The sequence below is a fragment of the Dermochelys coriacea genome, chromosome 2 (assembly GCF_009764565.3).
Source record: "Dermochelys coriacea isolate rDerCor1 chromosome 2, rDerCor1.pri.v4, whole genome shotgun sequence".
NCBI classification, from domain to species: domain Eukaryota; kingdom Metazoa; phylum Chordata; order Testudines; family Dermochelyidae; genus Dermochelys; species Dermochelys coriacea.
In genome coordinates this window covers 205,302,339-205,319,974 of record NC_050069.1, presented here as the reverse complement: position 1 = coordinate 205,319,974, position 17,636 = coordinate 205,302,339, and the positions used below count along the sequence as shown (strand labels likewise).

The window sequence follows — 17,636 nt, the reverse complement described above, 5'->3', positions numbered from 1 at the left end:
GGGTCACAGTTAGTAAGTTTAAATGTTTATACAGTTACAAATGGTTGACAGACAAAAATCTTGTGTTTATAAAAGGGACCCTTATGTTAGTAATAAATAATCGGTAAAGCAACACAATACTTCAGAGCTGACAAAATCTCAATACTCTGGATTACACTTTGAGACAATTTAAAGCCTTTTTTTATTTGTTTTTGGTCATGCTAAGAGTGGTCTGATTCTTCTCTCCCCTGCTGTTTTGTGATGGGTGGTACTTGAGGCCTTGCAGAATTTTTTCTCATACATTCTCCTATTACATTCTCCTATACAATCTCCTTCCTTAGAGGTTTTTAAGGTCAGGCTTGACAAAGCCCTAGCTGGGATGATTTAACTGGGACTTGGTCCTGCTTTGAGCAGGGGGTTGGACTAGATGACCTTCTGGGGTCCCTTCCAACCCTGATATTCTATGATTCTATGATTCTATGATTTACCACAGTTTAATTATGGTCACGAGATTTCCTTCCACGCTGTTGCTCTTTCATTCGGATATCATCCCTCCTACTTACTACCCTATGCCTATCGTCCGTAGTTCTCTAAGTGTGGCTCCAAGGTCTAGGCTAACAGATTCTTCCAAGGTTACAGCCATTGCTGCTCTCTTTATTGACCAGAAGAGTCACAGTAATAATCAAGCGATGAGAATCCCCAGGTTGATCCTAACCCAGCAGTTACCATGTGACCTTGCACTGCACTTCTGCTGCTGTTAAATCAGGTTAGTTTCATGCATCACTGGACTTTAAAAGAAATGACTTGTTTTGAAAGGCTATGTAGAAAATGTAGACCAATGTCACTGGCTACACACTTAAATATACAGGGACGTTTCCTATTTCTTTGGTGTTGCTCAGTACTACTACTGAAAGCTTAACTTAATCTTCCATCTCTGAAGCGGTTATCCCTCCTTCACACTGCTATTGAATTTTCTAGGTGAATTCACAGGAAAATACTCAGTTCACATGTAAACTAGTTCAAAGGCTGATGCTGCAGAAGAATCCTCAGGATATGAGCTAAGTTTTCTATTAAGCAAGTGCTTTATTTCTGTAATGAGGAAAGGGGAAGGAAAAAATTTAATGACCTCTTTGAATCTTGTGACACTTATTTGGTAGGGAAGCTGTGAGATTTAGTTAATTAAAATTAATTTTTAATGCATTTTGAGATTCCAGGATAAAGGATGCTTTAGAAGTACTAAATATTATTTGTCTTTATTTACTTATTGCACCTGATTTTTTCAAATTGATTTTTTCATATTTAACCTTTAATACCTTATTTATAATAGTATATTTCATCCTGCGCATTTCCAATACACTTTATAATCTTAACTTCAAGAAGATACACTTCTGTGGATAAAGTTGTAGTGTAACTTTTTTTTGCTATTGATCCATCTTCTTTTTCCTCTCTCCCTAAGCCATTTCAGTTCAATGCTTGCAATTTTAGTAGAATATGCTAGTTCTATGCTACAGGGTGATGCTTCCCCACCAAATCATCCCAGAATTAATAGTCTTCACTAACATGGTGACTCTTAATAATAAGCTTCTTCTCTAATGTGGTTCCATTAGTATAGATGCCTAGGTGTGTCTTGCTCATCTCTCAATCAGGTTATTCCATTGGTTCCTGAACTGCACAGGGGGCTGCTGGTGTAAAAAACAGTTGCCTAACTCAGAGCCACACCCCATCCTGAGGCCTGACTGTGCTCATTCTACAAGAGGCCAAGGTGGTGAGGGATACAAAGTGGACAGGGATGGGCACTTTTGTCTCTTCCTGTTTTATTTTCTGGGAGAAAGTCTGTCTTCCCCTATTCCAGGTGGTACTTGACCTCTTCTGAGGCCTGGAAGAAAGAAGGTGCCTCTGTGAGCCACGGAAGAATTGAAAGAGCCTGCCAGTGTGTTGGGAAAAGAAGGAGGAACTGGGCTCAGAAAAAACACATATAGATTGTCTACTACCAGTTGACTGACAGATAAGAGGTATTCACTCATTTGTCAACATTACACAGTGCAATTAGCAAAGAAAGAAACATTTTGGGTTTTAGGGTGATGATGGTAGCCACTGAAGGTGCAGCACACCAATACATGATGATATTAGCTGGCATGATATGACTTTCGAAGACCAATCCTTACTGATGATAAATCCGACTCCTCCAACATTTCTAGCAGCATCTCCCTTTCTGAACCTCACAGGGATTCCATCCTTCCAGTTGACTTCCAACTCCTTCTTTCGTCAGGTTTCGCAGACACCGAGAATATTGCATCTTATCCTTTTTCTTCTCCTCCATCAGGTGGTTTAACGTTTCCTCCCTCACTAGCAACCTACAATTGTAAGTAAACACAGCGAGGGTTGTCTTTTCCATGTTGGCCTAGCACCAAACTCTCGTTGCTCAATTTTTGCTCCGCCACCGTAGAACAATTCGATGATGCACAGGGAACCTTTTACTTGTGTTGTTTTAGCCGTTAACTTCAAGCCATCCCATTGGCTAGATGGGCAGGCATGCATACCTCCTCAAGCTTAGCTAACCTTCAACCTCTAAGGAGAAGAAAAGCGCTCGTTCCTCTGAGAGAGCAATCCCCCTGCCTGTATTGGATAGTCCAACACCTTTGTAGCATGGTTAGACCTACCAGGGCATATGCCCCGCTACTATAGTGGTCAGACGGCCAGGGTCACAGTTGTGCCACGATGAAGTGCTGAGGTAGGATTTTGCATCTTCAGATGGAGTCAAAAGCGACCCTCAAGGTCATCCAGGCCTACGCTCCCACAAATGCAAGTGAGGATGAAGAAGTGGAAGAATTCTACCGAGAGCTTGAAAGAGCCCTCGCGCAAAAGTCCACTTACACTGTCACGATGGGAGATTTCAACGCCAAAGTCGGGTGAGGGAAAGCTGGTGAAAAGTTCATAGGGAGATACGGCATGAAAGGAAGGAATGAAAGACGAGAAGGCCTGATAGCGATGGCAGAAATGAAAGAACTGTATATGGCAAACACCTGGTACAAAAAGAAGACCGCCAGAAGGTGGACATGGATCATGCCAAACACAAAGAGCAAGAATGAAAGCGACTATATTTTAGTCAATAAAAGGCGCGTCGTTCAAGACGTCTCTGTGGTGCAGCCTTTCAAAACCTGCAGTGACTATCGCCTACTTAGAGCAAAGTTAATTTTCAACGAAGCAGTGGAAAAGCAGGTGTAACAGATGGCAAACAGGAAACAGCAGCTGAAGACATTCGATGAAGCAAAGCTGAAGAAAGCGATTTCTGTGTTTGACTGGAGCCAGATGGAAAAGTGTGAGGAGAACTATAGTATCTTTGCTGACAAGCTGAGACGTTGCATAAAAGCAGCTGAAATTGAAAAGCTGAAGGCGGCGAAGGGAAGAATCTCTAATGAAACTAAAAGCTTGTTGGAGAAGCGGAGAAACATGAAAAGGAGCTCAGATAATAACCTTGAGTACTCCATCCATTCTGTGCAAGCTTATATATGTCGAAAACTGAAGGACAACTTTGAGAACTTCTGGAAAGAAAAGCTCCTCAAAACAGCTGAATCATGCAAGAGCTTCAGGACATGCAAGTGAGAATTGACGCAATATAGATTGAGCGTAACAGCATTGAAGAACAAGGATGGAGAGACGGTAATTGACAGAGCAGGGATGGAGGTGGTCTGCAAGGACTTCTATACAGAACTATTCATAGCAAGGACTTCTATACAGAACTGTTCATAGCAAGAATCAACGTCCCTCTCCCAATGCTCCAAGAGTCAGAAGAATGCATCCCCCCTGTAATCGTCGGTGAAGTCCGAAGCCCACTACACCAGATGAAGAAGGGAAAAGCTCCAGGCAAAGATGGAATAATGTCAGAAATGATTTCTGCAGGAGGCAGAAAACTTGGGAAGGCCCTCGCTTTAAGATTTAGTAGCTACCTTGAAGGAAAAATACCATCAAGCTGGAAGGAGTTGAATACCATCTTGCTGCACAAGAAGGGTGATAGAGAAAATCTTAAGAACGACCATCCTATATGCCTGCTCTCTCACATCTACAAGCTCTTTACAAAGGTGATAACGAACCAACTCTCGCAGAGTCTGGATGCAGGGTTTTGAAGAAATTTCAGCATGATCAACCATATATTTACCCTTAGGCAGCTCCTAGAAAGAGCGAGGGAATACAAACTCCCGCTGTGCATTGCTCTTGTCGACTATGAAAAGGCCTTCGATAGCGTCGAGTTTAACGCAATATTAAAGGCGCTCGCAGAGCATTAACACACAGTACATCAGTTTGAAGGAAGCAAATACTGGATGTACAACAGACCTTACGCTCCTCAAAACTCTCCTCTGCATCCCAATCGAGAAAGGCGTAAAGCAAGGAGATATTTCACCGAAACTATTCACTGCCTGCCTCGAAATAGTTATGAACAAGATCAATTAGAGGAGTGGTGTCAGCATAAACAGAAAACGATTATCCCATCTCAGATTATTGGACAACATTGTACTAATTGCCGAAAGCACCAACCAACTGCAGAGCATGCTATGAAGACTCAACAAGAAAAGCAGTCAGGTCGGCCTGAAAATGAACTGCTGCAAAACGAAATACATGCGATCAGACGTCTTATGAAAAGCCTGAATAACTGTAACAGGAGAAGAAATCGATGAAGTGGAACAGTACATATATTTGGGCCAAGAAGTTAATATGCGTCAAGACCTGAATGGAGATCTCTCGCGAAGGATTCGGGCAGAATGGTGTGTGTTTAATTTCATCAAAGACATCCTCAAAGGAAAAATCGACAAGACCACATGTACAAATATCTTCAATTCAACAGTGCTGCCAACCATGCTGTATGGCAGTGAAACATGGGCACTGAAAAAGAGAGAACAGCAACTGTCGTTAGCTGAAAGGGCAATGGAACAAGCTATGTTGGGAATTTCCCTTCTGGATCGCATCCCAAATGAAATGATCAGAGAACACAGAGGTGTGACAGGTATTGTCATGGAAAGCAGACATAAGATGCGATGGGTGGGCCACACCGCCCGGCTCACGGACAATAGGTGGACCGCAATCATTGCCGAGTGGTACCTGCGAGAACAGAAAAGACCACCCGGTTGGCTTCCAAGAAGATGGGAAGATGACATTGTTAAATGTTTCGGATGGACGTGGAGAAGAAAGGCAAGAGTGCGAGAAGAATGGCAGATGTGTTGTGATCGGCGCAGTCTTAACGACAGCTGAAAACCAATCGATCCAGGTGATGGTAATCACTTTATGGGCCTCCTGCTTCTTTACAATCCCAGTTGTATGTAACACTCTGCTTCAAAGGATCTTTCCTCATCTTGGTACAGGTAGTCTTTTGGGGCTTGGACCTTTTCCATCAGTGACAGGCATATATTAAGTAATCTACTCTTCATAGTAGATCTGGCTGAGACAATGTCACTTAACTCTAAGCCCAAGATTTGCCTTTTTGATTTTGCTTTACTTATTGGTTTGTAAAGCACTCAAGACAGTAATTTCTCTGTCTGTTGGAGCCTCACAAGTGACTAGCTTAATCTTCAGGTTCACTTCATAAATGGTTTTTTACTAGTAGCATCCCACCAGAATGACAAATAAGGGTCAGTCTTTTAGCCTCCTGCCTCAGCATTTTCTTTTTTGTTTTTTCTCACCTTAACGTGAAGTGATTTCGTCTCGTCTGTTTCAATTGCTATTCCTGATAATAGAAGAGACTTTCTGGAGGCGGTGCTTTTTGTCTGTGACTGATGACTTGCTGTTCCTGGAGGATTTTATTTTCCTCCTTTTCTGGTATTTTTACCTCTCCTCCTTTTTTTGTTTGTCCCTCTTTCCTGCTCTTCCCCGTCTGTGTGGCCTAGAGTGAGAACATAAGATTCTGATCAGGAGTTCTGTCCTCTGTTCCTGGTACTGCTGCTAACTCGTGACCTCTGACAACTTGCTTAATTTCTCTATCTCCATTTCCCCCTTCATGCAAGGGTGTCAGTCTGGAATTGAAAAAGCTTTCTCATATTCCAAGAGGACATTACCCCAGTGTGATATACTTAAGGCAGTTTCACTTTTCCGCGTAATAAACTTCCTTTGCAGAGTTGCTCCCAGAAACTACCTCCATTCATATGTGGCTGGAATTTTGATTTTGAGGGGGAAAGGGTAACATTTTTACCACGTGATTTTTGTAGTAGTTTAATAAAGCAGATGAAACTTCTCTTACAGTGATATTTCTTTTTAGGAGGTTCTCTCCTTTTTTTGGTGTGGCAGTGGGGAAGACGGTCCTTTTTAGGTCCACAAAACTGCAACATGACTTCCTCCTTTCCCCTTAGCAGAGCCTTTCTGAGAATAAGGGCCCTGGACTTAATGGGAATCTCAGACTTTAACCTTGGATCTTCACAACAACACACATTTTCATTGTGAAAAAATCCTAACATAAATCACTCCTTAGTGTGAAATATCCTGCATCAGCCCTCATGGGGGAATGTCATCAGTCCTCCTTTATCAGGGCAGTGCCTTGGCCTGAAGATAAAAAACAGGCCCCTTCAGGGCACTCAACCAACTGACTTCCGATAACTGGGTTAATTTTGAGTGTGTGTTTTTAAAATACTTGAGCTTCCCCTCACGGTAAAATATGTAAAAACTAACAACGATTATCTTATTCTGAAGCCCAGCTTGTCTTACGATTTAGCGATGTATGACAACTTGTATTTTGTCCTTTGCTTTTAGTTAAAGTTAAAATATTATCTTTTTTTCTGACCCTAGTGCTCCCTTGACTCAGAAGTGGCTCTGCGAGTGGGAGGCAATTTTTTCTTTGATCCTCAACCTGCTGACTCCTCTGTAAACCTTGTGCTGATAGCAGGGGGAGTAGGAATCAACCCATTGTTTTCCATACTGCTACATGTAGCAGATTTTCATAGAAATCAAGAGAGTGAAGAAAATGGGTATAAAATGGGAACAGTGAAGCTGTACTATAGTGCAAAAAACACAAATGAACTCTTATTTAAGGTAGGTAAAAAAAGTTTTTCTTGAATTGTTTGTTCTTTTCAGAAGGCTTATTGTTCAGTTTGTTTGTATTAATGTAGTGAGGAGGAGTGCTACTCATAGACCCAGGCCCCTCTTGTGCGAAGTGCTCTACAAACACAGAACAAAAAAAACTGTCCCTGCCTCAAGAAGCTTGCATATCTTTTTTCCTGCTCCCTTTGACTTCTGTGGTGCAGAATCAGGCCCTGTATGTGTAAATGTTCTGCCTTTTCCCCCCTTGTTGCTGTTTTATTGAATTTAAATACCTTTGATTTGCTTTCTGTTTGGGAACATCTGACCTTATGATCCAGTGTAATGGTTGCCAAAGAGACAATTGAAAGTTAGTCACAAGGTTGTCAAGTCGATCTGTAAAACCAGTTCTAATGGAAAATGTCATCTTCTGAAAAATTCTTGCTAAAATTACGCACAGGCCCATACATGTTCGTGTATCTTCAGGGTGCCCACATTTGGAAAAAATTGCATCATCAGGAAGCAGCATCAGTACATGAGGGGGAACTTATAAACTAATATAGGCTTGTGGCATTAACCACAGTTGCAGTTAAAGCACAAATGTTTCCAAAATAAGCCTTTCAAATTTCTAGTCAAAAAGCTATGATTCTTGTACAGATCTAGACAAATTACCTCCTCAAAGACAATTAGCCAATTTTTCAAAAGTTGCATCTTATTTTTGATGCCTCTATTTCTGAGTACTCTTCTTAAGACACTGATTTCTCCCCTGAAGACTCCTTGACTTTAGTTGGAGGTGTGGGTTCTGATCATCATTCCTGATAATCAGACCGTTGGTATTTAAAGCTGAGTATATGAAACTAGAGACCACTCTCTTGAAAACAAATTGTATAGTTACACTGATGGAATTTCAGAGAAGCTAGGATTCAGCTTTTTTCAGATTATGTGATTCACATTCTTGGCTTGTACAATAAGAATTTATCAAATTGATCAAAATTGTTGCTCCAAAACATTTTTGCTCCATTTCAGAGTAGCAGCCGTGTTAGTCTGTATTCGCAAAAAGAAAAGGAGTACCCGTGGCACCTTAGAGACTAACAAATTTATTAGAGCATAAGCTTTCGTGAGCTACATTGTCTACAGCCAAGCGCTACGATATAACCGCATTTGCTCCAACCCCTCAGACAGAGACAAACACCTACAAGATCTCTATCATGCATTCCTACAACTACAATACCCACCTGCTGAAGTGAAGAAACAGATTGACAGAGCCAGAAGAGTACCCAGAAGTCACCTACTACAGGACAGGCCCAACAAAGAAAACAACATAACGCCACTAGCCATCACCTTCAGCCCCCAACTAAAACCTCTCCAACGCATCATCAAGGATCTACAACCTATCCTGAAGGACGAGCCATCACTCTCACAGATCTTGGGAGACAGACCAGTCCTTGCTTACAGACAGCCCCCCAATCTGAAGCAAATACTCACCAGCAACCACACAACAGAACCACTAACCCAGGAACCTATCCTTGCAACAAAGCCCGTTGCCAACTCTGTCCACATATCTATTCAGGGGATACCATCATAGGGCCTAATCACATCAGCCACACTATCAGAGGCTCGTTCACCTGCGCATCTACCAATGTGATATATGCCATCCTGTGCCAGCAATGCCCCTCTGCCATGTACATTGGCCAAACTGGACAGTCTCTACGTAAAAGAATGAATGGACACAAATCAGACGTCAAGAATTATAACATTCAAAAACCAGTTGGAGAACACTTCAATCTCTCTGGTCACTCGATCACAGACCTAAGAGTGGCTATCCTTCAACAAAAAAGCTTCAAAAACAGACTCCAACGAGAGACTGCTGAATTGGAATTAATTTGCAAACTGGATACAATTAACTTAGGCTTGAATAGAGACTGGGAATGGATGAGTCATTACACAAAGTAAAACTATTTCCCCATGGTATTTCTCCCTCCCACCCCACCCCCCACTGTTCCTCTGATATTCTTGTTAACTGCTGGAATTAGCCTACCTTGCTTGTCACCATGAAAGGTTTTCCTCCTTTCCCCCCCCCGCTGCTGGTGATGGCTTATCTTAAGTGATCACTCTCCTTACAGTGTGTATGATAAACCCATTGTTTCATGTTCTCTGTGTGTGTGTATATAAATCTCTCCTCTGCTTTTTCCACCAAATGCATCCGATGAAGTGAGCTGTAGCTCACGAAAGCTTATGCTCTAATAAATTTGTTAGTCTCTAAGGTGCCACGGGTACTCCTTTTCTTTTTGCTCCATGTAAACCATAACTGAATATTGAAGTATTACACTCTGTTGAATATATCTGTGCACATCGAATGGCTGAACATATTTATTGGTATTGTTTCAAAAGATGTGGTGAACGTAGTGCTGCTGACTGTTGTTGGATTGATAACCCTGCAGATTGATGTCTTTTTCCCATAGAACAGCAGCATGTGTTACGTAGCATTATTTTTCAGCATGCAGAAGAGGTACAGGTATCCTATGTGAAGTGGCAGTGCAAGTTTGTCAACAGTATCCTGCAAATGTGTGTCAGAATCCTGGTCCAGAGATTAAAGGGTTATTTGGTCTCCCTTTTCATTTGGTTCTTGGCCTCCCAACAGAGGTAGCAGCAATTCTCACAATTTTTTTGTGATGTGAACATATGCATGAGGACAGGGGTGGGCAAACTTTTTTGCCTGAGGGCCACATCTGAGTATAAAAATTGCATGGCAGGCCAAGAATGCTCACAAAATTGGGGGATTGGGGTGCAAGGGGGGTGAGGGCTCCGGCTGTGGGTGTAAACTCTGGGGTAGGGCAGGGGGATTGAGGGGTTTGGAGGGCAGGAGGGGGCTCAGGACTGGAGCAGGGGGTTGGAGGGGGCTCAGGGTGCAGGCAGGCTCTGGGAGGCACTTGCCTCAAGCAGCTTGTGGAAGCAACGGCATGTCCCCCCCGGCTCCTACGAAGAGGCACGACCAGGCGGATCTGTGTGCTGCCCCATCCACAGGCGCTACCCTCGCAGCTACCAGAAGCAGTGGCATGCCCCCCTGTAGCTCCCATGAGCCATGGTTCCTGGCCAATGGGAGCTGCGGGGGTATTATTTGGGGCGGCGGCAATACGTGTAGGAGCTGGAGTGGGGACATGCCACTGCTTCCAGGAGCTGCGCAGCAAGCCCCTGACCCCACTCCTCGGTGAGAGCTTGAGGGCCAGATTAAAAGGCCTGGTGGGTTGCATGTATCCCATGGGCTGTAGTTTGCCCACTCCTGCACTCGGAACTGGAGTAAGTTATACATAGGCCACTAAACAGCGGTCATATAGTCATGGCTTGTTTGTTACAGAACTGGGCTGGATTTAGTGACCTCATGGTGAAAAGTTCTCACTAACAATCTGCTCATTGCTATTGATACGTTAAAAATAATACTATTTCAACCAGTGGAAAGAAATTTTCAGAGGTATAGTGTATTTTTATCTCTCTGCTCTATCTTACTGAGGTACCCTGTATTTTTTTTTTTACTGTACTATTGTTGACCTGCTATGTCAGACATGCCAACTCTCCCTTATTTTTAGTAATCTCTTGATTTTTTACATGTAATTATGAAATTACTATTTCAGCCTTAAATCTTTCAATTTTGCAAGTCTGCACCCGTGCATGCATATATATATATATATATATATATATTTTAAATGTATGCCTGTGTCACTATCCACCACTCGGGTCCTACGAATATAGCAAATAGTGTTGTGGCCGCTGTGGCACATGCACAGACTGCACAGTGAGGGTCTGATAGGAGGCAAACCATGATGGTTTAGAATGGGTTGAAGCACTGCTGAATTAACCGCTCAAACCAGAGGCTGCGTGTTGTGCTCTAGCTGCCCCGCATCTAGCCTGCTGGACTAAGTTAATGTGCTGTAGATACCTAGAGCACTCCAGGAGGGTCCGGGTGCAGCAGTGAGAGCACAACATGCAGCCTGTGCTGTGGCCCTACAGCTTGTCTTCCATTAAACTCTTACCCAGGGAGTCTGCAGGGGAAGAGAAGCCAGAGGGGTTGGAGGAGGCAATGACAGTAGAGTAGGAGAGAGGGAACATGACAGAGGAGAGAGAAGAGAAGGATCATCATCCTGGGAAGGAGGTCCAAGGTGAGGACTGACCAGGATAATTGAGGCTCTAAGAGGCATAGGCGGGCAGCTTTCCGCTTCCCCGTCTGCCTTTGACCATAGACATGGAAGGGATGGGGGAGGTCCTGGTTTCTTTAGGTGGAGGGGAAGGGAAGGGAAGAGAGGGGAGGTGGGAAGAGGTCAAAGCAACTTCCCTAATTTTTTTTTTTTTCCATAAACATCCCTAAAAGTCTCAGAGCAAAAAGTTGGCATCTCTACTATGTTTTGATTATGTCTAGGTGAAATAAGCTGAATTCTATAACATTTTTTAAATGTTACTTTTTTAATTTGCTTACACAAATTTCACACCCAGAAATGTCAAGAGACTGAGAATTTTTTTTACATAATTTGAAAACACAAAAAGTCCCCCCCCCCTTTCTTTTTTTTGCACGAAATTTTGCATATGTGAATTTCAGATAGGTGGGTTTGGTCAAATTTATACTTGAGTTTTGACAAAATAAAATAGAGATGGTAGCACAGGGCAGGGAATAATGCTTCCTTGCATCACGGGGGTGCCAAGGCTAAAAAACGTTAGTTATGAGGTGCTCAGAATTTGCTAATGCTAGGTGTGTAAGTACCTATATAGATTTTCTTCAAACAACATTTTTTTAAATTGCTTCTGTTTTCCTAACTCAAAAACGTGAAAACAAGTTAATTGGGGGGAAAAAAACTGTTAATTCTTTGTTTTTGCCAGCCCTAGTTTTGATCAACCATCATGTTGCTGCTAAATCTCATCATACTATGTTGGTTGTTTAGTATAGTCTAGTCCTTGTGATAATACTTTGCCATCATCTCAATGTTTATGTGACAGTTTAAGGATTGAGAAGTACAGCACTTGGATGTAGGGTCACTGATAACACTGTTAAAGTCAAATCAGCACAGCTTCCATAAGGGAAAATTGTCTCTCTAATGAGTTAGATTTCTTTGAAGAACTCAGTGGCTTTTGGTCATAAAGGATTGAAGAAAATAAATACTAGGTAAAGGGCAAAGATCTGTGTGGATATAAAAAATGGCAGATCAATGTGATCTGCTCTTCTGAATGTGGATAAGTAAATGGGTTGAATGCCTGAGGCTGGGGTCACTACTGGGTTTGGTTTAATATATTAATGACTTGGAGGAAGTAGACAGTGAATGGGTGAAAACTTCAGGTGAAACAATATTTTGGTTTGCAAAGACTGAAGTTTAGGAAATTCTCAGCTGTATTTAAACACATTAGGGGATTGAGTAGCAAGATGGCTGAGGTTATCCAAGGTAAAATGCAAGGTGAAGCCTGTTAGTATAACATTGTCTAAAGTGCTCATATCTGCCGGTAGACTCTAACTTCTATTATTCTCCTGAGTGGGGAAAAAAAGAGTCAATTTACCCATTGCATAGCCAAATTAGAATAAAATAATTTCTTGCATATGAAATGAGTAAAATAATGCAGAAGCTGTTGTGACATTTGGCAATGATTTGCCCTCATCTAATGAAATGTCTGAATGTTTGATCACAGCACTTTAATGACATAGTTACAAAGGCAAGGAAGATGGCTATAAGAATGTCAGGGCTACTTTTATCCAATGATTCTATAGTGGGGTTGTTTAGTGTCTCAGGGACAGGAGTTAGGTACTTAATATATTAAACTATGCAAAGAACTGATGAGTCCCTCTTCTTAGTTACTAAAATCCTGTTGCATAGTATGAGATGACACACTATGAAATTAAAAGACAAGATATTTAAATATAAAAGGTAATGTTTTTTACTGTGTCTGTAAGAAAAAAATCTGGAAACTGTATGATGTTTGCAGCAAGCCCTCTATTTGTCATGCTATTTAGATTACAAGTTCTTTGGGATGCAGACCATCTCTCACAGTGGGTCTGTAAGTGTCTAACACAACGGGACCCCTTATTGGGGCCTATAGACTTCATTGTAATACAAACAATAAGCAATATATTGGGGGGGGAAGTGGGTAATTACATCATCCTTGTTTCTCATTTGTGCTAGGCAAGTCAAAATTAATCAAACCTTATGCATCCAGTTGAAAGGTAGATTGCCTGCAGGACACAGTAAAGAATTTTCCTTCTACACGCAGTATTGCATAATTAAGCCAGATGCATCCTGTGGGGCAGAGAAGGTGTTTGCTTCCACTAAAGCATCTAATGTTCTTTGCTGCTGGGGGCAGAACAACACACTTGCACCAATAGCTTCGTTCAGTACGACAATTATTAATGTTTGTGTGTTTTATAAATAAATATATACCATTTTTAATGGGGGTGTCAATACTTTCTACAAAATTTACCTCTGCAGTTTTGTGAGCCCATAGCCTTTGTATTTGAATGTTTTGCAAGAGAACAGAGTGTGATAATGAGATGTGACTAGAGATTGCATTGCCACATTTGAATGATTTATTATGCATGTTCTTTCTTCATGATCTCTTGAAATTTAGCATTCAGAATATGTATGAAAATTCTTTGATAAATTTGTACACCAGGATGGGGCACGCATGATCATTGCTTGGTGCTCCTTGTTATCATGAGACAACTCCATATTAAACTCTCCGGGAAACCTTTAGTGCTTCAGCAAGGATACAGAGGACCCTTTAACCCCCCCCCAAAAATATTACTTGTGAAGTAGACCTTCCTTTCTATCACCTTGTCAAGTTACAGTAAATCATTGCTCTGACACTTTTGCATGCTCTTAAGCAACTTCATAGGCAGTTACTGTTGCCCAACACTTAGAAAATGTAGCTCTGTGATATATTACCCACTATATACATTATGCCATATTAACGTAGTTACTGCCAGTCTCTGCTTAAATAGCTGTCTCAAGTTTCTTTAAATGTGAACATGACTGTTCTTCCCTTCCCACCTCCCAGTCACTATGAGAAGAGAGATCTTTTCCCCAGTGGTGATCTCATTGTCCAGCTGCCATATCCATTTTGTACATTAGTTGTCAATTGGCAGATTCAGACAGACAGAATAAAGAAAACCACCTCTGGCGCAAGGATGGTGGGGAAGCACTGCCTTTCTCTGCACCAGTTTTTGTCATTGAGGTTTGTGTAGAATCATGGCCTGCACTCCATGAGACTGAATGCATAGGCAATACATGTACAAGTAAGGGGGAAGTCTGTGAATCTGCTTGGGAACCTGCTTAGCCAGGTCCTGAGGTCTCCAATCTTTGGGAGAAGATCTGTCTCAAAAGTACCACAGAACACTGCACAGTTCCATATTATTGCTAACTTCTGTTCAAAAGATATGCAGGGAAGTAAAAATGGGTCAGTACGAAGGGTATTGGCAGAGCTGTTTGCAGAATTGTCTGTCTGTATGCCTTATCCTATTTGAAGTCCTCTTACTTTCATGAACACTGAAGTTCACCCCAAAATTAAAAACAGGTCTTCAAAGTGAGTTCAAGAACTTCTCTATATACCTCTCTGTATATACACTGGAGTTAGGCTTGTTCTTATTGACTGGGAGACCCATGACAGTTTACTCATACTAGTGGGTAAACAAACAAATGATAAAATAATCCAGGATACCATCACAGAATATAGCTTGGTTTTACTTCATAATAATCTAGCAAATATCCTATAATATACTTTCTTTAAAATGAATTTGTAGAGCACTACCAATGCCCTTTTATAGATATGATAGCCCCAAGTAGCTTAGAATTTAGTTCGGGGTGGGCAAACTGCAGCCCGGGGGCCGGATCTGGACTGCCAGCAGTTTTAAGACGGCCCTGGAGCTCCCACTGGGGAGGTGAGGTCTGGGGCTTGCCGCGCTCCAGTCAGGGAGCAGGGTTGGGGGCTGCTCCACACTGCTTCCAGAAACATAGAAGCCAGAGTGGGGACATGGCTGTTGCTTCTGGGAGCTGCTTGAGGTAAGCACTGCCTGTAGCCTGCACCGCTGAGCCTCTCCCTGCACTCCAACCTTCTACCCCAGCCCTGATCCCCCTCCTGCCCTCTGAACCCATTGGTCCCAGCCCGGAGCACCCTCCTACACCCAAACTCCTCAGCCCCAGCCCGAGCCCTCCGCACCCTACTCCCCAGCCGGGAGCCCCCTCCCGCACTCTGAACTCTTCATTTCTGGCCCCACCCTGGAGTCTGCACCCCCAACCCTAATTTTGTGAGCATTCGTGGCCCACCAAACAATTTCTATTCCAAGATGTGGCCCTCGGTCCAAAAGGTTTGCCACCCCTGATCTAGATAGTAACTAACGAAGTCGTAGTTGTGAGACTTCATTACAGCACTTGTCTGGTATGTTTTCACTGAGAATTGGCATGAGGCCACTGGGGTTTTGGTGAGACTGATCACATTTGTGGATTACAGAATTGAGAATTAGTGAGTTTCTACTCAGAGTATTAATAGTATTAAAATGTATCCTGTAAGTGGTTTTAATTTTTTTAAAAATAGGCCGGTAATATTACCAAGGGGAGGTGGTTCCAGGCTTGGACCTAATGGTCTGGACAACTGAAATGCACAACTTTGTTCATTTTAAAGTAAAAACATCAGGTTTCTGGAAGGTGGAGGGAGGAAATGGGGACCAGTTTGCCTTTTTTGACAGCTTCACAGCTGCAAGAGGAGAAGCCACAAAAGAGCGGAAATAGTTATAAGATGCAAGTGTGTTAATTACAAACAGTTGCAGAAATGGAGAAAAACATCAGCAATATAATTGGTTGCATATTCAGATTCCAGATAAAGAAGTCCAAAGTCCTTAAAAAGTTCTGGCTTGTTAAACTCAAACCATCAAATCCTTAAATAGAGAGAATATGATGTGCAGAATCTTAGTAGATAATACAATCAACCGTGTTCTGGGATTCTGTGTACACATCTGCTTTGATTTAATAGACTCTCTGTGGTATGACCAAGTATGTTTAACATTCCAGAATAATATCTTTGGTTTGATGAACGAATTTCCTGGAAAGATCACATGCAGTTTCCACGTTACCCAACAGAGTTCACAAATCTGTGAAGAACTTCAGCCATATATAACTGGTACGTACTGTGGTGATGCCTAGAGATGTTAAAGTAATTGGTTCAGTGGGAGTTATGACTTTAGTGGTGTTCAGCCTATACTTTGAGATGTTTGATGAGCATAATATAATGCTTTACAATATCTAGAAAAATCATCATACAAAATGGGTAGACGCCCAATGGATAAGTGGGAAAATTTGTACATGAGAAACATGAATGATTTAATTTGTATGTACTTTTTGATCCTCTGAATTATCTCAAGTATGCTTGCACAAGTTCTGCGTTACACTTGTGGCTGAATTACTTCTACTTGCTGTTGATTCTTATTTACACTTCATACCCAGTCCCCTCCCCTGCGTGTTCAACACTTATATTTATTTTGCTTAAAGCTGCAATGACAAAGCAGGATAAACCCACAGCCTTTAAGGTGTCCTTGGCATAGAGAGAGAGAGATCTATTCTCAACGAAATATGGGATATTTTAGTTTTACAGTATTGTATTACTCTTAATGGTAGTTGAAGAACTAATGTCCTGTAAATTGACACTGTGTTTTCTTAATAACCTGAAAGCTTAGATCAGTATTTAAGTGGTTTTGGATGCCTGTGTGTGTGTGTGTGTGTGTGTGTGTGTGTGGTTTCCCAACTTGAGCAACCTTAAACAGGTCTGATTTTCAGAGGGCCAGTGTCAAAATGCCAGAATCACCATGTTAGAAACTTTAGGCCACTGCCTTTTGACTGTATAAATATCTGTCTTCATATGAATTTCTGTTCTTAACTACATGTGTTCTCTTTGGTAGAGGGAAGAATATCTGAAAAGGAACTAGAAAAAAATGTGTCCAAGGATACTTTATGGTACATCTGTGGTCCACCTCCAATGATAGAATCTATATCCAAACTACTAGAAAACTTTGGTGTTCCTACAGACTGCATTTACTTTGAAAAGTGGTGGTAGCAACAGCTACTTAGCAGAAAATAAAAACTGAAAACCAATCTATGTATTTTGATAGATAAAAAGTGCCTGAAATGCACAGAAGATGGACTCTACTATGACCTCACTGACTGCAAGACTTCACTCTAGGCACATGAAATCTTCTTGTATCTAGTAACAATTCTTAAATTATCCTATAATGCACTCTGATTTGGGTCATTGTTTTATTGCTTTTGAAAAAAAAAAGCATAATGTATTTTATATTAAAGACATGAGCCATTTGATTTTTGTATTTCACTCATGTGCTATTGATTGATGTAGTACTTTTTTTTAATTAATTAGGCAGCTTTTTAAACATTCAAATATTATTTTCATTACAACTGTAACTTAACTTGCAATTAACTAAATGTGTAAAAATGACCAGATGTAGTCTGTAATAATTCAGACCCTAATTTTGTAAGCTAAGCAAGGCCAGACTGGGTCACTAGTTGGTGAGGGTCTCATCTCCCAGCTTTGCAGATAGTGATATTGACACAATACAAATATTGGCACAATTTCCAGAGTCCTATTTAGATACTGCAGCCTGATAAGGGTGCTGGTTTCCTGAGACAACT

The 17,636-nt window shown here is 41.6% G+C and overlaps 1 protein-coding gene across 6 annotated transcripts in view; it reads left to right on the top strand.

Annotated features, from left to right (window-relative positions):
- The window catches only part of OXNAD1 (oxidoreductase NAD binding domain containing 1), a 42,089-nt gene extending 24,770 nt beyond the window's left edge, over positions 1-17,319 (top strand). For all 6 annotated transcript variants that reach the window (XM_043509096.1, XM_043509099.1, XM_038391549.2 and 3 more), the window contains 3 exons: positions 6,748-6,990; positions 16,008-16,116; positions 16,892-17,319. In XM_043509096.1, coding sequence (XP_043365031.1) covers positions 6,748-6,990; positions 16,008-16,116; positions 16,892-17,046 — 507 coding nt within the window. In that variant the 3' untranslated portion in view covers positions 17,047-17,319. The remainder of the gene's footprint in view (positions 1-6,747; positions 6,991-16,007; positions 16,117-16,891) is intronic.
- The last annotated feature ends 317 nt before the right edge of the window (positions 17,320-17,636 follow it).